The sequence below is a fragment of the Colossoma macropomum genome, unplaced genomic scaffold (genome assembly GCF_904425465.1).
Source record: "Colossoma macropomum unplaced genomic scaffold, Colossoma_macropomum, whole genome shotgun sequence".
Classification (NCBI taxonomy): domain Eukaryota; kingdom Metazoa; phylum Chordata; class Actinopteri; order Characiformes; family Serrasalmidae; genus Colossoma; species Colossoma macropomum.
This window is the reverse complement of record NW_023494794.1, coordinates 8,782,780-8,807,705: the sequence shown is the minus strand read 5'-3', so window position 1 is coordinate 8,807,705 and position 24,926 is coordinate 8,782,780. Positions and strand designations below refer to the sequence as shown.

At 40.9% G+C, this 24,926-nt stretch overlaps 1 protein-coding gene across 1 annotated transcript; it reads left to right on the top strand.

Moving 5' to 3' along the window:
* Positions 1-600: 600 nt before the first annotated feature.
* On the top strand, positions 601-17,977 carry LOC118815054 (E3 ubiquitin/ISG15 ligase TRIM25-like). Its single transcript, XM_036580988.1, has 13 exons — positions 601-796; positions 994-1,671; positions 1,990-2,085; positions 3,405-3,638; positions 3,828-3,987; positions 4,629-4,685; positions 5,076-5,602; positions 10,252-10,848; positions 11,158-11,253; positions 14,167-14,400; positions 14,590-14,815; positions 16,883-16,942; positions 17,171-17,977. The coding sequence occupies exons 2-13, from the start codon at positions 1,081-1,083 to the stop codon at positions 17,695-17,697; spliced, it is 3,405 nt and encodes a 1,134-aa protein (XP_036436881.1). The 5' UTR covers positions 601-796; positions 994-1,080; the 3' UTR covers positions 17,698-17,977.
* Positions 17,978-24,926: the final 6,949 nt, after the last annotated feature.

The window sequence follows — 24,926 nt, the reverse complement described above, 5'->3', positions numbered from 1 at the left end:
AGCTTTTAACTTTTTTTTATTTCTACTGCAAGCATAACACAGATCTCCATTAACTTTTCCATTGGGAATTACTTTTTTAATGTAATTCATTGAAGACGGTTCTGAAATGGTTTTGGAAAAAGTTAGACTGATCCCTGACCTACCAGAATGTGTAGTGCCAGCGACAAATTTTGGTAGAGGAGGGATGATGTTCTGGGGCTGATTTTCAGGGTTCAGGCTTAGTTCCAGTGAAGGGTAATGTTGATGCTACAGCATACAAGAACATTTTAGACAATAATATGCTTCCAACTTTGTGGGAAAAAGCATAACTGTGCCTCTGTAAACAAAGCGAGCTCCATAAAGACGTGGTTTGCTGTGGAGGAGCTGCAGTGGTCTACACAAAACCCTGACCCCACTGAATTAATTAGAACATCAATTGCAAGCCAGACCTTCTAGTTCATCATCAGTTCCTGACCTTGCAAAAGCTTTTTTTGACTGAATAGGCACAAATTCCCTCAGACTCACTCCAAAATCTTGTGAAAAGCCTCCCCAGAAGAGTGGAGGCTGTTATAGCCGCGAAAGGGGGGCATTGCAGCTACATATTAATGGCCTTGGTTTTCGAATGGGATGTCCAGCCAGTTCATATAGAGGTGATGGTCAGGTGTCCACATGCTTTTGGCCATGTAGTCTGTGTGTATGTGTGTATATTCCACATTAATTCTGTGTTTTAAATACATGTTGATGTTCATGAATACATTCATCTTTGTTCTTATTTATAGATGCACAGTAAAAAAATATAATGCACTGGACTGCATAGGTAATGTTTGATAACCCTGAACTTGTTTTTGCCATTGATCATATAAAATTGTTTGGAATTTGGTTTAATTTCAAATCTTACAAATTGGAATCTATTTAATCCACTCATTTTCTGTCGCTCTTTCATCCTCTATTGGTTTTCCCCTCCCCTCCTCCTCTCTCTCCCTCCCTCCCTCTCTGTGACACATTGGCTAACAGAACACCAGGAAGTCCCTCCTACTCAGTTCAGAGAAAACGAAACTGATCTCAGAGAGCTGCTCTCTCTCGGACCAGAAATGCAGGAAAATGGCAGAGGCCAGTATTTCAGTAGCTCACGACCAGTTCAGCTGTCCAGTCTGTCTGGATCTGCTGAAGGATCCAGTGACCATCCACTGTGGACACAGTTTCTGTATGGTGTGTATTAATGGCTGCTGGGATCAGGAGGATCAGAGGGGGGTCTACAGCTGCCCCCAGTGCAGAGAGACTTTCACTCCAAGGCCTGTTCTACGCAGAAACAACATGCTGGCTGAAGTGGTGGAGAAACTGAAGAAGACAGAACTCCGAGCTGCTTCTCCTGCTCCCCGTTACGCTGGACCTGGAGATGTGGAGTGTGATTTCTGCACTGGGAGAAAACTCAAAGCCATCAAGTCCTGTCTGACGTGTCTGGCCTCCTTTTGTGAAACTCATCTTAAACCTCACTATGAAGTTCCTGCACTGAAAAAGCACAAGCTGGTCAAAGCCTCCTCACAGCTACAGGAGAAGATCTGCTCTCAGCATGACAAACTGATCGAGATCTACTGTCGTACTGACCAAAGCTGCATCTGCTATTTATGTACAATGGATAAACACAAAGGTCACGATACAGTCTCAGCTGTGACAGAGAGAACCGAGAAACAGGTGAGACCTAGAAATCATTTGGGTTCAGTTCAGGCTAATTGGGTTTGTAGTCTAGAATGAGCTGCATTAATCAGGTAAACAGATTAAACTGATCTTTCAGTTCTTGAATTCAAGCAGTGAGTTTTCAGAGAAACTGTGCGTAAGGTAGTTTTCAGTAAACAGGTCAGACCAGTCAGTGATCATGTGACCAGCCAACACCCGTCTTCCAGCCTTACAGTGATCACATGACAGTGTATTATAACTGTATAAAACGTGTTTCACCTCTTTTACTTTGTAGGTCTTCATTTACAAAAACTCATCAAATGTATTTGTTCATAGAATCAGCTGAAGGAGATTCAGAGGAAATTCCAGCAGAGAATCCAGGAGAAACAGAAGAAGCAGCAGGAGCTGAAACAGGCTGTGAAGACTCTTACGGTGAGAACTGAGCAGAGATTTGGTGTTTCAGAGTTCAGTCAGTCTCTCCTCCAGTCAGACAGTGAGGAGTTCAGTCTTAAGACACTTTGGGATTCTACACTATCATAATGTAGACAATAAATCCTCCACAGTCTCAGTTAGAGAAGAAATGATTTTCGATTTTAAAAGAATGGTTTTAGTGCAAAATCAGATTTAAGTTAGTCCCAATGTAGCTGACAAATAATGGGAGATACTTTGCACTGCTCATTTGTGCAAACTGGACACCTAAATCAGCACATATTTACCTCAAGTTGCTAAGCAGTCTCAAATAGACTAGTGTTCATGGTTTCAGACACAGTATGACAATCTGTTATCTATAAACACCTACAATAAAACGTGATGTGAGGTTATTTGTCGGAACTGATAACATTTTAAGCAGCATGCATGACAAATAATATGCTATGCTAAATACTTTCTTAGTCACTTTTGAAGCAACACATGCAAAATTTTGCAAGATACTAGATGAGAAGGTCTCCATTTTGCCTTTGAAAGCTACATATGAAACATCTATCTGCAACCTAAACAGCACTGAAAGGATAAAGACAGAGTGAAAAGCCTGAACACAGATTAGTGGTGTAGTCTAGTCTGTAATAGTGAGTGTGCTATGAGTAGTTGTTAGCAAAACTAGCCACGCTAGCACTCATTCAACTTGTAGCACAAAGCAACATGAATAAAACGGTTAATGTTAGCCAGCTGTGTAAAGACCTCTCACACATTAATGGTACATTTATGGTGTAATTTTACTTCACATTTCATCCAAAATCTATTTTATATGTCCAACAAGTAGTTTTACCTAGTTTTCTATGAATATTCATTGTTTAATTATGAACTACAAGGTTAGTTAATACAGCTGTAAGTAACCAACGTTCCCTCAAGGATCCACAAGAAACCATGATATTTTGGGCTCAAACCATGCAATTCATTTAATTCACTGAATTAACTTGAACAATGAAAGACTGGCTTGGTTAGCTAGCTGCACTTGCTAACTCAGCCACATTGGTTTAGCTTTTAATTGGTTTAATTAATTAAAAGTCTTCCATACTGTTTAATGCAGATCCTACAGCTCTTCTAGTGTCTTTAGTTTAGGAAATGGGTAAAAATGTTCTCCCTGGCTGACCAGCATACAAGCATCCAAAACAGAACGTATGCCAGTTTTACTGGTGTCCAGGCGTGCTGAGCTATGCTGTTTTATCTAGCAGCATTTTGACAGATGCTCTTATCCAGAATATCTTACAACTGTAATAATTTTACAGAGATCTGGTGTGTTCTTGTCCTAACAGCGCTGTGCTCAGTCAGCAGTGGAGGACAGTGAGAGGATCTTTACTGAATTGATCCGCTCCATTGAGAAAAAGCGCTCTGAGGTAACAGAGCTGATCAGAGCTCAGGAGGAGGCTGAACTGAGTGGAGCTGAAGAACTCCTGGAGAAACTGGAGCAGGAGATCGCTGATCTAAAGAGGAGACACACTGAGCTGGAGCAGCTTTCACACACAGAGGATCACATCCATTTCCTCCAGGTAACAATCACTGATCTACAGAGGAACCTGCTCCTCATCCAGCTTCTAAAACTCCTCTCAGCAAAAGTTCATTAAGGCAGCAGTGAATCTACCTGTCTGTGATCACAAGTCTGTCTTTAGTCTGATTGGAGCTCCTTCATTTCTCTTGTACTCCTTTATCTTTCTCCACTGTGTTTGTTCTCTCTGTAGAGTTTCCAGTCTCTCTGTGTCTCTTCTGGATCTGAAGACTCACCCAGCATCACTGTCCATCAACACCTCTCATTTGATGGAGTGAGGAGATCTCTCTCTGAGCTGAAGGAGCGACTAGAGGAGTTCTGCAGAGAGGAGTTCAGTATAATCCCTCCACATGGTAAGAGGAGCTGTCCTGCTGTGGAACATAAGGATGGAAAACTGTACTTGAACATAAAAGGGAGACCAAAAGTTTACCAAACACAATAGAAATGATCTAATATGCTTTTGTTCCTTTCATTAGATGGATAGAAAGAATAAAAAAGAAAGAAGTAATGAGGGAAAGTGATAGTAACTAATCTGTATTAATTTAAAAATGGTTGTTTATTTCATTTTTATAAACATTGAATAATATCTGTAAACATTATAATGGGATGAATATTAAATACTATTTGTTTTGTCAGCATGTTTTAACATAAATGTGTCATTTGTACAGAAACACAGTGACTCAACAACCTGTTCAGTTTTACAGTGACAGTCGATATTAGACACTCTTTAATATTTAATACTGAAATGTAAAAGATCTGAATAAACAGTAGAAAAATATATTTTTTCTTGGAATAATTGTTTGTGAATAAAATCAAGCTTATTTGATTGTGTTCTACTAAAAGACGACACACAAAATAAAACACTTTCCTGTTTTAACATGACCATTTGTTTATTTTTATCTGCAAGTCTCACTCAGTCACTCTATTCTATTCCATTCTATTCTATTCTATTCTATTGACTGTGTTGGTCTGTTGTGTGTGTGTGTCTCCACAGCTGCAGCAGTTCAGATTTTATCCTCAGAACCAAAAACCAGAGAAGATTTTCTGCAGTGTATGAGTAACAAACACACACACACACACACACACACACACACACACACACACACAAACACACGCACACTCACACACACACACACACACACACACACAAACACACACTCACACACAAACACACACTCACACACACACACAAACACACACTCACACACACACTCACACACACACAAACAAACACACACACACACACACTCACTCACACACACACAGATATTGTTTGTGTTTCTGTCTTGTTTAAATGTGATTGATCTGTTGTTTTTGGTGAACTTTAAGCAGCATCTAAATTATTCAGTGTAGAGAAGTTTAAGGAAGAAAAACACTGACACTGTATTTTTCTTCAAATAAGGACCTAAAAACGAGCTCATTTTCTTTCTCTGTGTTTTAGATTTCTGTCAGCTGACTCTGGATCCCAACACAGCGTATCGTCACCTCATTCTGTCTGAGAAGAACAGAGTGGTGACATTGAGTAATAAAGTCCAGTCGTACTCTGACCATCCAGAGAGATTTGACTATTGGGATCAGGTGTTGTGTGAGGAGAGTGTGAGTGGACGCTGTTACTGGGAGGTTGAGTGGAGCAGTGAGAGAGGATGGGTGCGCATATCAGTCTCATATAAAGGGATCAGCAGGAAAGGACGGGCTTATGATTGTGTGTTTGGACGCAACAGTCAGTCCTGGAGTCTGCGGTGTTCTTCCTCTCTCACTTTCTGGCACAAAAACATTCAGACAGAAATCTCAGGACCATCATCCTTCAGAATAGGAGTGTATGTGGATCACAGTGCAGGAACTCTGTCCTTCTACAGCGTCTCTGACACAATGACCCTCCTACACACAGTCCACACCACATTCACTCAGCCGCTCTACGCTGGGTTCCTCATTGGTGGTGTTGGATCATCTGTGAGATTATGTGAGAAATAACGATTTATCTATTGAATTATTGTTGCTTTATAGATTTAGAATATTTCTTACACTGTTTTGTTAATAAATCATGTTGTTTTTTAGTAACACATTGATAGATAGAATGTTTTCTTTATCTCAGTGTTCAGTTCAAATGCAGTTTGTTTCAAGACTGTCCAGGGTGTTTCCTGCCTTCCGCTTCCTTTCCTTTGAGGAAACACCTCAGAGCTGAAGAGGCAGCACCTTCACTGCTTTAGAGGCAGCTGATCACTGATTATGAGGCAGCGCCCTCGATAAACATTCAAATAAAATATCATTTACATCAATTTCACTCTTTAACGGATTGACTGTCGCTTCATAGGATCCTGTGTGTTTCGACTCAGATCTCACAGCCTCTACATACGAACAGTGAAGATGAATATCAGACAGACGTGTTGATCATTTTCAAATTCAGCTCCAAATCTGAGATGAGCTTAAAATCATCTACATTTCTGACCATAAACTGAAGCAGATTTGAGCTTTTATACGTTCACACGTTTCTTCACATTTGATGAATTAACTCTGCTTTTCACATCACTGTAAATCACCTGCAGTAGCTGTAAACCCTGTGATGGGAGATGGAGACGCATTTATCTCAGTACTTTTTCAGCAGGTGGAGCTTTAGATTCTTTTTATTTCTGTCAAAGTGGAAACACTTTATATATTTTGATTGACGTTAAACTTGTAAGATGGTTTTAGTCCAAAATCAAGCAATTTCCAGGAAAACTTCCAGGATTTCACTGAAGAATCTGGATTGTTCCTGAACCAGAACCAGTTTGAGTCTTTATATCCAAGTGGAACAATCAAATACTCAGTTTTAATCATATTGTAACCCACGAAGTGTCTTTATTTATCTTATTATTATTATTTTATTATTATTTATTTCATTTATACAGGACTGTTAATTCATTTTCAGACATATATTTGGGCCAAAATCTCTCCACCTGCTGTTTTGCTGTTCGTAAAGCTGAGCTGCATTGAGAGATGATGAATTTTCAGGATTAAATCGGCCATAACTTCTTTATTACTCAATCGATTTTCACCAAATTTGTTTGGTTATAATCCTCAGACATAGATTAATCTAGGCTGTACGGCCTGCTCTTGGTAACTTTTATTTCTTTAATAACTAATCATGCTAATTAGCCGTCCTGCAGAAAAGTATTTAGTCTGCAAAAAAAATGAGTTTAGCGCTCCGGTAGAAACATAATCTCACACACATCAGCACATCCATCAATGTGTCAATCACTTCTAATCTTAATACACATAAAAATAAAACAAACCCACCAAAACACAGTAAGGATGAAAGTGAAGTTGGCTTCTTATTTGCCAGGATCTTGTTTGAATTTTCCCATTCCACCTTAAATGGTGCAGCCGTCACTTTCTGGTGCCAATGTAAACCCTATTACTGTTGTTTTGTGTGCTATTGTGCAAATTATTACTTCTCCCTCAGCTGTGAAAGAAACACCAGGAGCTCAAACACAGACTGGTAGTGTAAACCTGCTCTCATTGGGTGGGAAAGATTTCATTTGGGTTTGAGAGACTTACATCCTCAGTCTAACAGGTGAGATACTTTTACAGCAAGTAAACATGTTTAAGGTGTGTGTGGTCGTCTTGCAGGTTATGGTGATTGGTCCAACATCATTGCGGACTAGGGGTGGGGGAAATTAGATTTTTAGATGCATCGCGATGCGGACGTGGGTGATTCTAAATCGATTCACAAATGTCAAAAACCGATTTTGTAAATTTTAGTTTATAACATAATGTTGACAGAACGCAAAAGGTAACGTGGGAGTGCGGAGGTGCAGCGCCCGGACAGTCTGTGGTGGCAAAAAATAACAAAAACACAACTGGAAAAAACACCCTCTGCATTAAAAGCTAGGTTAGATCAGGAGTCACAACCCAAATGTTAAGAAGAGCCATTTTGTCCTTTCAACATAAATTAAACCACCTTGGGAGCCGCAACAGTCAATGTCCAGGCTGTCTCAGTATGTGCTGATGTCCTAGTATAGGATAAAAATTATAAATGAAAACGCGGATTTACTTCGCTCTGCTTTAAGCTTTAGCTATAGCTGCTTTCCTCCCATCTCCAGCAACTTTTCCTCAAAAGTTGAATAGTTTCTTGTAAAATGTCTCTCAAAGTTCGAGGCTGAAGTCACTTTTCATTCGTTAGCTTCTTGTTCGGATTTTCCCGTTCCACCTTAAATTCTGAATGAGGCGCCAGAATGTAAATGCAGCACTATTTAAGGTGGAACGGGATAATTTGAAAGAGAAGCAACTTCAGCTTCGCAACTTTTTAGCATCTGACAGTCTCTCATTGCAGATTAAACATATCAGGAAACCAACTGCGTTCATCTCTGAACGTTCGTCTTAAATCTCTCTCTTTGCCTTTTCATTAGCTACTAGCTAAGCGAGACTGTCTGAGTTGCTATGTGACCTGCAGTCTGCACGCCAGGGGAAAAGGGACCCGGATAAGAGCCATACTACAGGCGAGATGTGTCACACTAAACTAAAATATTTTGGAAACGACAAACCATCGAGCAAGCGATGTCAAAGCTTCCAGCAAACTCAGAGGCGAATTACAAACTCTATTGCAACTTTTATTACCAAAGATTTGCGTCCGTACTCAGTCGTTAAGAACCAGGGCTTTTGCGCTATGTTGCACACTTTGGAGCTGAGATACAGCGTCCAGTCTCGAAGATATTTTACTGACACAGTGACCACCCCCCCCCACCCCCCCACCCCCGCCCCACACACACAACAAAACCAAAACCGAAGTTATAAAATCCCTAAAGAAAACGGGTAGGACAGCTGTAATGTGGCACGTGGACATCCATTACCACTGGATCTTATGGTACCATAACAGCACATTTTATCACAGATGAGTGGCAGCCAGTGTCTCATGTGCTCCAAACAAGAGCAGTGAATGAGAGCCTTCCAGTTCACTTGCCACATCACTTCCATTTGTTTTATTAATAAAAGATATTGGAAGCAAATTCATTATGGATCATTACAAATATCGTGAGGTGCCTAGAGATTTCCACCTCTCCTGAGACGCATCCTACGCTTGATCCTGGTGAATTCTCCCACAGTCCTGTTCCACTTCTCCAGTGTGAAGCCTCCTCACCCCCCTCACAGCTCAGCACACCTTCCCTCAATTAACACTGAACACCTTCATATCTCACTCCCACCCACATCACTGTCTGATAAGTGTGGAATCGTACACACTTTGTTCAACTTGTTGCGATTTTTAATTCTGTCAAGATTTAACTCGATTTTTGATTTCATTTGCTAAAATTTATTTTTTCTACAAATTTCTAATTATATACAACATTGTATCAGCATATATATGAGAAAAACAAAAAATCAATTTGAAAACAAAAGATTACAAAGAATCATGTCTTGCAAAATAATGATCTTCTCAAATGGTACAACTGAGCTATGAAAATACAAATAACTGAACTATCTCCATTTTCAACACCCAAAACTGAAATATCAATATTATTGTCAAAAAGCACAATTAACATGTTCAAATATGTACACTGAGTTTTACACTTCGCATTATCACCTACAGCATTTTGTGGTGTCCTTAAAAACCGTTCAATGTGAGGCCCTCAGAAGAGACAGAGTATCAGTCTCACTGTTTCAAATGTTTATTTTTTCAATTTTTCAGTGCTGTGTTGATGTTGTTACACCTGCACTGACTGAATATTCTATACTGTTCTTCTTTCCCTCCCAAAATAATATCAAGAACTTTTTACACACACAATGTTCTGCCCTGTTAAACTATTATTTTTCCACTCTTTCTACAGGAGAACCTCAACAGGAGACTCCTTTTCCTCCTAAAAGTTTCAACCAGCCCAAGTTTGATTTCTTAAATGACGTCACCAGCATGTCAGCTGTCAGCTGCAAAGCACTAATCCTTTATTAATGTTCAAGCACTGATTCACCCCCCACCCACCAGTCCTTCTGACCCCTAGAACAGGATCATCACTTACCCCATATGAAGAAATGACAGCCTGGTCTTGAAAATATAATATATATATATATATATATATATATATATATCTTACCAGTGAAATATACAGTAATTTGCTACATCACTGGTTCTCAATCCAGTCCTCAGGGCATTTTGGAATTGAACTTCTCATCATTGGACTACTAGTACACACTTACAACATAAGCGATTTGATGCCTGGTGGCTCCTGGAACAGCTGCCTCTCTCTGAACACAGCCTGGGGATAAGAAATTTGTTAAGCACCTGTACAAGACAATGTAAACACATACCTTTCAACATACTGGCTAAGAGTGTAGCAGTATTGACAGCTCAATTTTGAAATGATGAGCAGTTACTAATATTACTGGACTATAAAAGGGTTTATGGTTATGTAAATGAATCCAAACCCACACAGCTCAGTCCCCAAAATATGAGGAAACAGATTTAAAGATTAACACAACGTTTTGTCAGAATTCTAAACATTTCTGAGTCTGTTGCTTGAGTCTCTCTGTTTGTTCCTCATTCTTATCATTCTCTCTTTCTCCACCCTCTCTAGAACACTTTAACCTACAAAAACACACCCAGTTCAGAGTAAACGACACTGATCTCAGAGAGCTGCTCTCTCTCAGTCTAGAAGTGCAGGAAAATGGCCAGTATTTCAGTAGAACGTGACGAGCTCAGCTGTTCAATCTGCCTGGATCTGCTGAAGCATCCAGTGACCATCAACTGTGGACACAGTTTCTGTTCGGTGTGTATTAACAGACACTGGGATGAGGATGATCAGAGAGGGGTCTACAGCTGCCCCCAGTGCAGAGAGACTTTCACTCCAAGGCCTGTTCTACGCAGAAACAACATGCTGGCTGAAGTGGTGGAGAAACTGAAGAAGAAAGAACTCCAAGCTGCTTCTCCTGCTCCCCGTTACGCTGGACCTGGAGATGTGGAGTGTGATTTCTGCACTGGGAGAAAACTCAAAGCCATCAAGTCCTGTCTGACGTGTCTGGCCTCCTTTTGTGAAACTCATCTTAAACCTCACTGTGAAGTTCCTGCATTGAAAAAGCACAAGCTGGTCAAAGCCTCCTCACAGCTACAGGAGAAGATCTGCTCTCAGCACAATGAAGTGATCAAGATCTACTGTCGTACTGACCAAAGCTGCATCTGCTATTTATGTACAACGACAGAACACAAAAATCACAATACAATTCCAGCTGCAATAGAAAGAACCAAGAAACAGGTGAGAATTACAAACCTTTGAGAATCTTTTTATTCAAATTACATTCTTGAATTTAAGTGCTTGATTTTGAAAAAAATGTATTTAATGTTCTGCTGATAAGGACGTGTTCAACAAACAGGTCAGACCAGATAGTGAATGTCGAACACCCATCTTCAGCCTTATCGTGCTCAGAGATAATCTGTACAGATCAACAGTGATTTTTTATCTTTTTATTTATAGCTGTGGTTCCCATAATCTTTGTAGAACATAATTCAGAAAAGTCACAAACGTCTCGTATGGCAAAAGTCATAAACAGCATTTGTCCCATAGATTCAGCTGAAGGAGATTCAGAGTAAATTCCAGCAGAGAATCCAGGAGAAACAGAAGAAGCAGCAGGAGCTGAAACAGACTGTGAAGACTATTAAGGTGAGCACTGAGCAGAGATTTGGTGTTTCAGAGCTCAGTCAGTCTCTCCTCCAGTCAGACACTGATGAGCTCAGTGTTGCGGCACTTTGAGATCCTACACAGCCACAGTGTGGACAGTACAGTTCATTGCACACTGACCAACCAAACAACAACAACAAACACAAACAAGCAGAAATGTTTGGATGATGTGCCACACCTATGTTAAATTGTAGTCTGGTTCACTCGACTTGTTCTTGATTTGGACAGTCTAAGAAAAACTTCAGAATTATGATGTTTATTACAAAATGTTTGGTGTGGCGTATTTGGGAATGTGGGCTCTAAGTGTTATGTCATACAAACCCCCCTCCCTCTATGTCACAACATATAAAGGACTTAATCTTCTAATTCAGTCCTCCCGAATGAAGTATTTGGCAATAATACAGACTATGTAATGGTGCAGTTATTGCCTCAGCAGTGCAGTTATCATCCTACATATTGCAACACCATCCTGGGGGACCAACTAAACCAGCAGCAGACCAGCTAAACCAGCAAAACACCAAGATGACCTAAGCTGTTGTTTTTGTCAGCATGTACATACACTAAAATCAGACATCAGCTGAGATGTAACAATAAAGATGAGGAAGTACAGAAACAAAACAAACCATCAAGCATCCTAAACCGCCCTGTCACTGCAGACACAAAAATGTTTATAGACTATTAATGTCAATTTTGAAGACTTGGCTGGAAATGGGGATTCTGAACTCTGTCGGGGTCACAGGTCTCAGTTTTAGGGTCTCCCAGGTTTATCTTTTAAATGTCTGGAGCTTTAAATTCAAAATACATTAACAAAATGTGTAAAACCTATGGAATAATCCAGGCCAAATGAAAGCTGGTTACAGATGGATTTGATTATGTAACTTTAACATCGAGCTTCACAGGCTGGAATCAGGTGCAGGTTTATTGCTGCATTTGAAGGATTATAAACATAAATGGACTTGGTTAAAACCTTCAGGAATATCATCAACACTCAGACCAACAAACCAAAAACCCAACCCAGTACTCAATAATGAACTACCAAAGCCACAGATCATGACCGGAAAGAAACAAATAATACAGTGCTTAGAATTACATGGAAGACCAAAACAAGGCTTTGCACTGAACCTTTGTCTTGATACTTCTTAAATACATTACTAAACAGCTACTGATTAGAACAGGTGTAGCACAAATCTCAATATTCAGGGGAGTGAGCCCTCTGTTGGTGTGGAGGAGAACTGGCAACAGATGTGACAGTGGATTCTGACACTGCATAACGTATTTTTGCCTGTAAACATGGACAGAAGTACCTCAGAGCTAAAAACAGTAACAGAAGCCTCAGTTTTACAGATAACATTGTGTCAGTGTCACAACTAACATAGGCAATTTCTCAGCAAGTCAATTTGAGATTACTTACTGCTCATTGAGATTTTAAATATGTGTACTTGGGTATTAAGGTTTTAAAAATTATTATTAGTAGTAGTAATAATAATTATAATAAGAGAGGCGCCATTTTAACAGGACAAAATAGTCACTGAATGATGTACATTTGGTGATTAACACTAATGCTGCGTTCACATCTTTGCGCAAAATAACATTGTTCACCGCCTGCAGTACACAGCCGTCAGTGGCATGAAGCCAAGTATTGCAGCTCCGCTGAAAACAATGGAATGTCCGGTTTGCTGTTGTCCGTTTATAGTGTTACAACATCAAAGCGCTATGCCAACACTGGAGAGGAAAGCAGAGAAAAGCTTTATGTTTGTGGTCCAGATGGTCTTTGAGTTGGGACTTAAGCGGTTTGGCTGTTACCATCAGTCTTTAGTGGATTTTCCTGAGAATCGCGGGGAAAAGACCCACTGCACCTTGCAGGTCCAGACGTTTTCACGCATCATCTTGTCTTTTGACCTGAAGTTTTCTGATGGAGATCAAAGTGGGATCAGTCAGAGAGTTGGAGCCAGAGGTCCAACTCAGAAGTTGATGATTAGAGGAGACCCCCAATGTACAAGTTTCAAAGAAAAATTTGAAGTGCTGTGACTTAATAGGGTTTTGGTGTGTGGAGTGTCCCAGTCCCTGTCACATCTGGTCTTCAATGCTGATTAGCTCTTCTTCTGGATGTTTGGGGTGATATTTCAATCTCACCATTCCCAAAGGCATGTCTTTTGATAACTGGACATAAAGACAGATCATGTCCAGATCATGCCACTGGTGTATCACGAGAACTTTGAAAATCATTCTATTGTTTCTAACATGATTTTATATTGAAATGAAACACAATATCTTTTATATATTTCACAATCAAGAAAAAAATTAATTACACATTTGACACAACAGTGTGGGAAGAACTGTGTGATCCTTATGGGGAGAACACTGACAGTCTCACACACTGTATAACAGATTACATTAACTTCTGCTAGAGAGGCTGATCCTTACCCCCTCTGGTAAGCTCATCTATGGACCCACTTCAGTTCGCCTATCAACCTGGCATTGGAGTGGATGACGTGGTCATCTACCTCCTACACAGAGCTCTTTCTCACCTGGAGAAGCCTTAGAGCACTGTGAGAGTCATATTCTTTGATTTCTCCAGTGTCTTTAACACTATACAGCCTAGACTTCTGAGGAATAAACTGGACAACACTGGGGTGGTTCACAACCTAACAAATTGGATACTGGACTATCTCACCAATGACCACAGTATGTGAGGGCACAGGACTGTGTGTCTGACATGGCGTTCAGTAGTACAGGGGCCCCACAGGGAACAGTCCTGGCACCATTCCTCTTCACTCTGTACACTGCAGACTTCATGTAAATGCTACATTTGAGGTGGGGGGGGTTGTTAATTTGACTTCTCTCCTAACTCTTCCTTCAAACATACTTCCATACTAATTGTTCTTGTCCTAACAGCTCTGTGCTCAGTCAGCAGTGGAGGACAGTGAGAGGATCTTTACTGAACTGATCCGCTCCATTGAGAAAAAGCGCTCTGAGGTAGCAGAGCTGATCAGAGCTCAGGAGAAGGCTGAACTGAGTGGAACTGAAGAACTCCTGGAGACACTGGAGCAGGAGATCGCTGATCTAAAGAGGAGACACACCGAGCTGGAGCAGCTTTCACACACAGAGGATCACATCCATTTCCTCCAGGTAACAATCACTGATCTACAGAGGAACCTGCTCCTCATCCAGCTTCTAAAACTCCTCTCAGCAAAAGTTCATTAAGGCAGCAGTAAATCTACCTGTCTGTGATCACAAGTCTGTCTTTAGTCTGATTGGAGCTCCTTCATTTCTCTTGTACTCCTTTATCTTTCTCCACTGTGTTTGTTCTCTCTGTAGAGTTTCCAGTCTCTCTGTGTCTCTTCTGGATCTGAGGACTCACCCAGCATCACTGTCCATCAGCACCTCTCGTTTGATGGAGTGAGGAGATCTCTCTCTGAGCTGAAAGAGCGACTAGAGGAGTTCTGCAGAGAGGAGTTCAGTAAAATCCCTCCACATGGTAAGAGGAGCTGTCCTGCTGTGGAACATAAGGATGGAAATCTTTCCTTGAACAGGAAGAGTAAAGGTGAGCCAGATGTTTCGCAAACTGTATAGAAGTTGTACTAATAGGCATAATAATTTAGTGTTTAAATTTGTTTGAATTTATTAACATTTCAAGACAGCAAAAAGACAAATAATCTAACAGTAACAAAAACCTGTGAGATAACATTTCTTTATTATTGTAGTCCATTAGATTTTTTGAAACAGAATTAGTAAGCTATATTGAAATACAGTAAAAAATGTCTGTGGCATGCGCCCACGCCCCGGGCCCCGACGATGACGGCTGCGAGAGCCCGCAGGAAGGCGGGGCCCGAACACCCAGCGGCGACGAACCTCTTCGAGGACGACATGGATAGAGCCGCGAGTGGGAAGGGGGCAGAGCGCAAAGCCCAAGCTCCACCTAGGGACGCCAGTCACGTGAGAGACAGCGGGAGGAGGACAAGGACGATGGTGCCGGCCACAAGGCCATGGAGCGAGTCCCAAGCACCCGGGCCCTGCCCCCTGTTCCCCAGCGAGGCCTCTTCACGATACCTCACGTTTGACCCGAGCGGCTGAGCTGCAAGCAGGGGGCGGTGACGTGGAGGCGGAGCAGCGATTAATGAGCACCTTAATCAGAGCCAGCTGGTGCTGATCTGGCTGGCAGTGTGAGCACCTTTTAAAAGAGCTGAGAGGGAACAGAGTGAGAGAGAGGGACAAGCAGCAGCCACAAAGACTGTAGAGCTGAAAAGCTGTAAGGATAAAGGACTGAAAAGTCTAGCTGTTCCTTGAGGCCACTGTAAATGGCCAGCTTAGCAGAGCTTATTTGGTTTTGTTTGAGTTTATTATTATTTGGTGTGCAAATAAAGTAATGGCTGCTGCAACCCTGAACTCTGCCTCCATGCCATGCTACATTGGTGCCGAAACCTGGGAAGAGGACGCCAACACACTGAGGAAGTCTCCACGGCAGAGGAAGAGGCCATCACGACCCTGGTCCATCTGCACCTGGCCGGCTGGCGGGAGCTACAGGCTGTTTTCCAGGATGCTGAAAAGCACTGGAAGCAGCTTGAGGAGCAGCAGGTGAAGACCCATCAGATGGTCAGGAGCCTGCTGGCAGAGTGGCAACCCTCGGTGTGCGTGGGGGCAGGAGCCCCCCTCTCACCACCCCTCAAGCCTCCAGTCCCAGCTCCCAGGAGGACTGGAGCCCTTTCTCCCCCTCCCATCCCTGCGCCCCGACGATGATGGCCACGGGAGCCGGCAGGAAGCAGTGAGCTTTCGTTCCCTCTCAGCTCTTTTAAAAGGCGCTCTCCCGAGCTGAGAGGGAACGAGAGCTTGCTGCTCCGCCTCCACGTCACCACCAGCTTGCAGCTCGGCCGCCCGGGTCGAACGTGAGGTATCGTGAAGCGGCCTCGCTGCGGAACAGGGGGCTGGCCTCGTGGCCAGCACCATCGTCCTCGTCCTCCTCCCGCTGTCACTCGCGTGACTGGCATCCCTAGGTGGAGCTCGGGCTCTGCGCTCCGTCCCCTTCCCACTCGCGGCTCTCTCCCTGTCGTCGCCACTGGGTGTTCGGGCCCCGCCTTCCTGCGGGCTCTCGCGGCCGTCATCGTCGGGGCCTGGGGGGCAGGCGCATGCCACAATGTCCAACCCTGTATATTTCATATTTTATAGTTTAGACAGACCCAAAGACATGTAAAATGTTGACTCATTTAAAGAAGAACTGTCAGAACTGTGACCATCAACATTAGGCAGCCTAAAATATTCGGCTCTGAATAAACCAATGGAAGTTATATTTTTATATTCATATTACAAAAATTACTTTTGAGTAAAATCTTGCAAAATTGTTCTGCCCTAATAATAGATGCCATGCATATTTACACAGTGTAGAGGGAGAGAGTCTCAGTGTAGAGAGAGAAAAAGAAATGAGGAGAATCTTCCTTTTAGCACTGACTGATCTTCCCTAAAATTTAGATTAGAGTTACTACTGAACCAAAATAATATATCTTCCACTTTTAATATGATCATTTTTATCTTTTTATCTGCATAAATCTCACTAATTCACTGTATTCTATTCTATTGACTGTGTTGGTCTGTTGTGTGTGTGTGTGTGTCTCCACAGCTGCAGCAGTTCAGATTTTATCTTCAGAACCAAAAACCAGAGATTTAATGCAGTGTACGGGTAACACTCACTCACACACACACACACACACACACACACACACACACACACAGATATTATTTATATTTCTCTTCTGTTTAAATATGATTGATCTATTGTTCTTGGTGAACTTTATGCAGCCTCTAAAATATTCACTGTAGAGAAGTTTCAGGATAACAAACACTGACACTGTATTTTTCTTCAAATAAGTATATAAAAAAATTCTCATTTTCTTTTTTCTTTCTTTAGATTTCTGTCAGCTGACTCTGGATCCCAACACAGCATTTTGTCGCCTCATTCTGTCTGAGAAGAACAGAGTGGTGACGCGGAGTGATAAAGAGCAGCCGTACAATGATCATCCAGAGAGATTTGACAGCTGGTCTCAGGTGTTGTGTAAGGAGAGTGTGAGTGGACGCTGTTACTGGGAGGTTGAGTGGAGCCGTCGGGGAACTGTGTACGTATCAGTCTCATATAAAGGGATCAGCAAGAAAGGTTGGGGTAATGACTGTTTGTTTGGACACAACAGTCAGTCCTGGAGTCTGCAGTGTTCTTCCTCTCTCTCTTTCTGGCACAACAACATTCAAACTAAGATCTCACGTCCATCATCCTCCAGAATAGGAGTGTATGTGGATCACAGTGCAGGAACTCTGTCCTTCTACAGCGTCTCTGACACAATGACCCTCCTACACACAGTCCACACCACATTCACTCAGCCGCTCTACGCTGGGTTCTGGGTTAATGGTGTTGGATCATCTGTGAGATTATGTGAGAAATAATGATTTATCTATTAAATGTGACTGTTACTTTATAGATACACTCAGAATATTATTTACACTGTTTTGTTAATGAACCATGTACATTTTTAAATAGACAGAATCTTTAACAATCCTGGAGAAAATTTCAGGCTTATCACAAATACAGTTCTGTACAAAATTACAAAGTTGTAAAATTCATGTACAGTATCAGTCAAAGGTTTGGACACACTTTACTGCATATATTTACTAATCAGGCATAAAATTATGACCACCTCCTCGTTTCTACGCTCATTGTCCATTTTATCAGCTCCACTTTCCATATAGGAGCGCTTTGTAGTTCTACAGTTACAGACTGTAGTCCATCTGTTTCTCTGCATACTTTGTTAGCCCCCTTTTACCCTGTTCTTCAGTAGTCAGGACCTCCATGGACCCTCAAAGAGCAGGTACTATTTGGGTGGTGGATCATTCTCATCACTGCAGTAACACTGACGTGGTGGTGGTGTGTTAGTGTGCATTGCGATCGGTGTATATTATCATCTTAATATATATTTAATATATATAGGCTTTTATCATCTTTTTATGATTGCTTAAGCACGTTTTTGAAACAGGGCTCATTTTGTCCAAACACTACACACAATTCACACAGCCACACACACAAGTGGGAGATCTATTGGAGCAAAACGTCATTCAAAACTATACAATAATTTATAAAAACCCGGTTTTGTCACTGTTTGGCTCAAACACAGTTCAAATGATCTGATTCTGTTTGAACCAGTTACACACAGCTGCGTTCAGCCTAAAACACCTTTAACATTTCTGCTTCTCTAATAAGACAGTCTGGGTTTTAATTTTACTGTTAAAGTACATGAATAATCAAACACAACACACAAGACCAGCACTGCACACTGATGAACATGTTTACTACTCTCCGCATTATAACATACATCAATACATCTTTGCAATTCCAAAGGCTGCTTTTTGCACTGAAATTCAGAAAAGAACATTTTCTAGATAGAATATAGTTCATAAACACAGCAAAAATGTGGAGATAAAAAGGAAGCATGAATAAAAAAACTCACCTGTTGCCTTTTCATAGTGCTCCTTCAGTGTCAGGTTTCATGAACCTTGTATTATTTTTAATTTTACTATGTAAGCAATTGTAAAAAAAATCTGTAAATGCATTTTATCTCATGCTTTAATTCAAATAAAATTTGTTTCAAGACAAATATACTGTGTCTAAATTATAGAAGATATGTGTAGTTTTTTTAAATGGCCCCAACAGGTGGTTTTCAGCAACAACAAGGTCTCAGCTTGTGAGTCTCTTCAGTACTGTTGGAAAAGCGTCTCAGGCGGCTCCTCATGAAGCTACTGGAGAGAATGATCCAGAGTGGGTTAAACTGCATCAAGGTAAAGGGGGGCTACTTTCTAAAAGATCTAAAGGAGAAGATAGTTTGATTAGTTTAACACTGTTTTGGTCTCTGTGTGATTCCATGTGTGATATTTCATACTTTTGACGTCTTCACTGTTATTCTAATATGTAAGATGGTCTAAAAGATGAAGACCCTTCTATGAGTCGGTGGCTCCAAACTGTTTCTGTACATTGTTCAGAAGCTGGTGATGAAGGTGTTGCACAGTGAAAGTGTTTATATTTGTGTGTGAAATAAACTCCACCTGCCTGAAATAAAGAGAGGGGTCAGCATGATAACTGACCACCATGACAAAGCACTCTTACAACCACTGATAACACTTTACAATAATGACAGTTTATAAGACATCTATTCGTTTTTACTTCATAATTAACTAATCATGAACTATTCAGGTATTTATTCATCATTAAATATTGACATAATGAACTTCTACTTCATAACTAACTAACCAGCAACTGAATCATTATTAGTTAATAAAAGTATCAGTGTACATTTGTTAACATGTGTTTATATTGTTTAGTTTATGTCTTAATAATTAACAAATCAGAAATTCAGATGTGATCTGCTACTAATGTAGCGCCCCTACACCGGGTCATGGTAAATATCTGAACTTGGCTAAATGTCCCGTTAGGGCGCCCTGGGTTCTGTTAATGTGGTTTAGTAGCTCTGAATGAATTTACTGCTTGTTTATGGGTAGGTTCTAGCTTAAGGATTGTAAAAAGTATACCTTGGCGGTGCCTCCAATAAATTAGGTAGACGGGAACTATGCTAGTACCCCCTTGTGATGAAAAAAACAGCACTTAGAATACTTACATGTAGGATGTATATAGGTATTGGATTTAATACACCCCAAAGACACAATATAAACCCCCTCAAGAAAATAAAAGGGTAAACTCACATAGAAACTGTATGGCTCAGACATCTCTAATTCACAAACCTGCTCTCAAAAGAGTTTAAACCAAATGTATAGCTTGAAAGTAAGGCAAGTTTATGACAGAGCTATTGTTCTCACCTTTTGTTAGAAACAATCCTCAACTCAAAGTGCATATATTCAAATTCTAATACAACTGAACTGTGCAGTGGGCCCACGCATGCGCACTCTCTTACACTCTCAAAACCTGCATTTAACCCCTTGTTCCCGTTGCAGGCCTGGGTCGTTGCTAGGGTGCGTCGTGGCCAAAAAAAAACACAATGGCCCCTTCACTCTCACGAGCCAACAAGATAGTTAAACAGTTGTTCTAACTCACTGTGTTGCTGAACTCTCTCTCTCTCTCTCTCTCTCTCTCTCTCTCTCTCTCTCTCTCTCTCTCTCTCCCTCCCTCCCTCCCTCCCTGGCAGCAGCGTCGCTCGGGGGGGGTGCGGGTGGTGTGCTCGCGTGTGCTCGCGGGGCTCGGAGCGGCTAGGCTAGTCGGCTGAGGCGGCTAACAGTGCAGACTCCCACGGTGCCAGTGGAAGTTTGGGCTTTCCGGTCACCCAAACCGCTAACTGGTGATGGCTGAGCGTTGAGCGAGGTCTATAACTAACTGGGTTGGACAGAAGAGGGCTTAGTTGAGCTAACCAAAAAGTCCAATACTAGCTATCACACGAGGCTGGCGGCCAGTCTGAGCTAGGCTAGCGGGCAGTTCAATGAGTGTCGAACTTGTTAGCTAAACTGCTATAAGTACCAGTAATTACACAACATTACCATCTCTCTCCTTGTCTCGCAGTTGTTTTCGCGATATCGAGCTGATAACACGACTGTAATATTAGAGCGGTGGTTCCGTTAATCACAGAATCACCGTGGAACTTTCTCGCTCTTTCCCTTCCCCCCTCGTCCCCCTAGCCCCCGCCCCTTTCTCCCTGCACAGCCACTGACAGAGAGCTCAGGGCACGAACTGAAACCAAATTAAAAGAAGGGAGAAGAAATAAAGATAAAGAATATAACATAGTTTATCAATATTAAACCAAATTTATATGAACTATTTTAAAGGAACAAAACTCCTATGACTGATTATTTAGCAAGGTTACACTAATAAATATATTTTGTAAGTATTTACAAACATTGAAATAAAATAATAAAAATTTTGGCTACAAATGCAGTGTTTCTTTTGTAAACTAAAGAAAGCTAAAGAAAAAAGAAGGATCTTTGAGACGTCTATTGACACGTCTACACTGGTGCACTACAATCACAGCGGCTCCACCAGAAACACCCCACCCCCATTCATTTTGTCTCAGGTTGCCAGATTGGGCAGGTTCTCAAAATTTGGTTGGATGTTGGTTGGATTCCAGGCCTCCAAATGATTTGATAAACATTAACAAAAATTTTTTTTGGTCATGATTTACAATGTATAAGTAAAATGTAAACTATCGGCAACATTTTGCAGCCCACAATGTAAAGTGAAAACAATTCACTTTAAATACTATCTATAAAGGCATTAACAAACTTCTTTACGCTAGAACAGGAGGTATTACCCAATAATTGGCCTCAATAATCAATCATATCTATCCTTCCTTCACAACTCCATTTGTGACAGAGGACAAGACCACTGTTAAGGATGTATCTGTAAGTAACTTAATGCAAAAACAAACACAAAGCATGAAGTAAATGAAGCCAAACTGAAACATTAGAGACAAGAATAGCAACCACCTGGGAAACTAGGGTCACAAACTATAAGTCAGTGAAAATACTAATGAGACAGGGCTACATGGGAGGGGACAGGAGAGGGCAAAGCCAGGAACAGGACACTGACATCACTTTACACTGAGGCAGCCAAAGTAACTTGTATGTCATTTGTAAACAAAAAACAAGTAACAGTTTATATGTGTCTCAAAAAGTAATGTTAATATATTAAATAACATTGAAAAAACTGAATATTTTATTAGTTTATTACTAATCAATTAAAGTAACACTTAATGTGTTAGTAAGTATCATTATTATTAAGTGTTACATAATTTCTATAATGGACTTGTTAAGAAATATTGGACTTCAGGGGTGAAACGGAACAGAACCAGCCAAATGTGGGAAAAAATAAATGAGGCTTTACTTAGAAAGGGCTTGATAGTATGGAATGAGCGTGAGACTCAATAACGAGAAAGCAAGTCTAGCTTATATGTAATGTAATTGAGTTTTTCAATTATCTTGAACAGACCAACGTATTTAGGATTTAGCTTTTTACTTCTGTTACGACCCCTGGTCGTAATATACCCTTTGTGTTCCTTGTGCTGGCATTTTGTGTTTTCCCTGTTGTGTGTTATGTGCAGGTACATGATTGCCCAGATGGGGGCACACTGAGGTATAAGAGGTCGCCAAGCCACCATCTTGATAGACATTCAGGGCTTTCTCCCCTCTGACCTGACCTGGAAGAACCTCTCCAGACCAGTCCGGCACTCTTCACACCTCTCTTTGCTTTTATGCAAGCTTTGTTACACTCTGCAATACTCGATGTGAATACTTGGAAGGTAGGGGACGAGAGCCATTTTGTTTTGATTACTGTTTCTCTTGGTTTTAAAGCAGGGAGATAGAGTAGCCTTTTGTATTTTGTTTGGTTTGTTTTCAGGTTTACTTAGTTTTTCTTCATCAGTAGTAGTTTTGTTTGTTATTTTGGCATACACTCATCCCCAAAGCCAATTACTTACATTCAGTTTGGCCGCTTGCAAACTTGCATACTTTCATCAAAGTTTCAATAAATCTATCAGAGTGGATGTCCTCTGGGATGCCGAAATGTCTAAATACCTGGTGGAACAAGGTCTCAGCAGTCTGAAATGTGGTAAGTACTGAAGCAAAGGGGATGAATCTTAACACTGTGTGATAATAATGTCTATTACAGTGAGTACAGTTGTAAACCCTTGTGATTCTGGAAGGTCTGTGACAGTCAAGTGCAATGTGGGACAAGGGTCTGTTGGGCATGGGCAACGGCATTAGTTTGCCTGCAGGTAATGTCCTCAGTATTTTACATTGAGAACAGATAGAACATGATACAACAAAAGTATGAACACCATTATTTATGGCTTCCCACCAATATTGATTTACCAGGAGCTGTTGAGTTGTAGTTTCACCTGGATGGCCCGTGGTAAGTGATAAATGAGCCCAAGTGATAAGTTGATCTCTAAATTGAAGTGGCACAAAAAGTTTGTCTGGGATAGTAGAATTTATTAGAGCTTTGGGGAAGCAGGATATTTTCAGGTGCTTGATTGCTATCTAACTCCACCTGTTCTTGATAAAGAATAGCAACCACCTGGGAAACTAGGGTCAAAAACTATAAGTCAGTGAAAACACTAATGTGACGGGGCTACATAGGAGGGGACAGGAGAGGGCAAAGCCAGGAGCAGGACACTGACATCATTTCAGACTAGGAGCAGCCAAAGTAACTTGTAAGTCATTTGTAAACAAAAAACAAGTAACAGTTTATATGTTTCTTAAAAAGTAATGTCAATATATTGAGTACTAAAACATGTTTTTGGTCTCTCTATAGAACCCTTACATAATGTTGATTGTTCTTTAAACTTCTACAAGTTTTTTCTAACTCATCTTTTTTACAGAAATGAGTCTTTGAAGCCGTCCACTGAAAGTTTCATTAAGGAACCAAAAGTGGGTCGTCTATGACAACACTCCAAAAAACAGAAGCACCTTTTTAGCATTAAACTTGCAAAACTAACTGCAGGCTTGGGAAGGTTGAGAAAGTGTGTGTGGGTATGGGTGTTTTTGCATGTGAGGAGAAGAGAGATCGAAAACGATAGCAAGAACAAGAGGAAGAGAGACTCTGTTTTCATGCTCCTGTGAATAGCCTTTGTCATTTGTAAACAATGGTTGGTTATTTTTTCTTTATCTATTTATCTATCTATCTATCCATCTATCTATCTATTGCCACACGTCAATTGGATTACCATTTTTTAAGCACTGCTTAAAAAGAAGAGGGCCGTTAAAAATCTTGGGGTGCCACACCAAAACCAAAAGCCCTAACTGAATTTCAGGAATTCTATTATGCTGTTGTAGTATAATGTCAATTTGAGAGTTATGGAATTGCATACTAATATACTTTAAAATAAGAGCACAGGTTCAAGAAAGGTACAAATCGTCGCCTTGCTGCCGACTGAAGTATTAAATTGAGGCATACAACTTTTTCACCCATTTCACTTTCCATTGTTTCAGTGTATGCATGTGCCCACAACCAGGATTTATCAGGGTGAGCGGGAATTTGAGGTGAAACTGAAGTGGATGCTTTTGGGTGCTTATTTTTGAGATGTGTTCTTAGGTTAATAGTGCTGGAATGGTAGGCTAACTGTAGATTACATAGCTTGCATACAACTTTATCTAAATGCTCCCAATTTTGCCATCTATCTCCCTTTAAGTTCTGCTCTGAAGTATTTTCCAAATGGGGCTTTTTAGATCACTTGGAGTTCAAATCACTTTCTAAGCAGGTGAGTTGGGCTGTTAAGTCTCTGCTATCATTATCACACAGTTGTTGTTAAATTATTCGCTTGTGTGGGTGTTTTGATTTATTTTCTGGGACCTGTGCAATATGCACCTTGACATGTTTTTTGAATGATACATGCCTTTTCCTCTTTGATAAGAAAAATGCTTTGTATTCCACATAAAAAGCAAGAAATCTTAAAAAGGCAACCATGCAAAGTAAAAAAGTTATTATTGCTGAAGGTAATGTTGGTAAGAAATCTTAGTGACCCAATGTGTGTGTGTGTGTGTGTGTGTGTGTGTGTGTGTGTGTGTGTAATTGCAGGATGATTAGCTGTTATTGGTCTAATGAAACATCGGAAACATAATAGAAACAGACATAACTAAGAACTTGTAAGGTCAGTTTGCCTTGAAAGGCAATGTTGCTCTGTCTC

Bases quoted from the DNA above. Each gene is read 5' to 3' on its own strand.
- LOC118815054 (XM_036580988.1), top strand. From the start codon at position 1,081: ATGGCAGAGGCCAGTATTTCAGTAGCTCACGACCAGTTCAGCTGTCCA. The intron at 5,603-10,251 runs TAACGATTTATC...CTCTCAGTCTAG, and splicing joins CTGTGAGATTATGTGAGAAA to AAGTGCAGGAAAATGGCCAG. The intron at 14,816-16,882 runs GTGAGCCAGATG...GTGTCTCCACAG, and splicing joins CTTGAACAGGAAGAGTAAAG to CTGCAGCAGTTCAGATTTTA.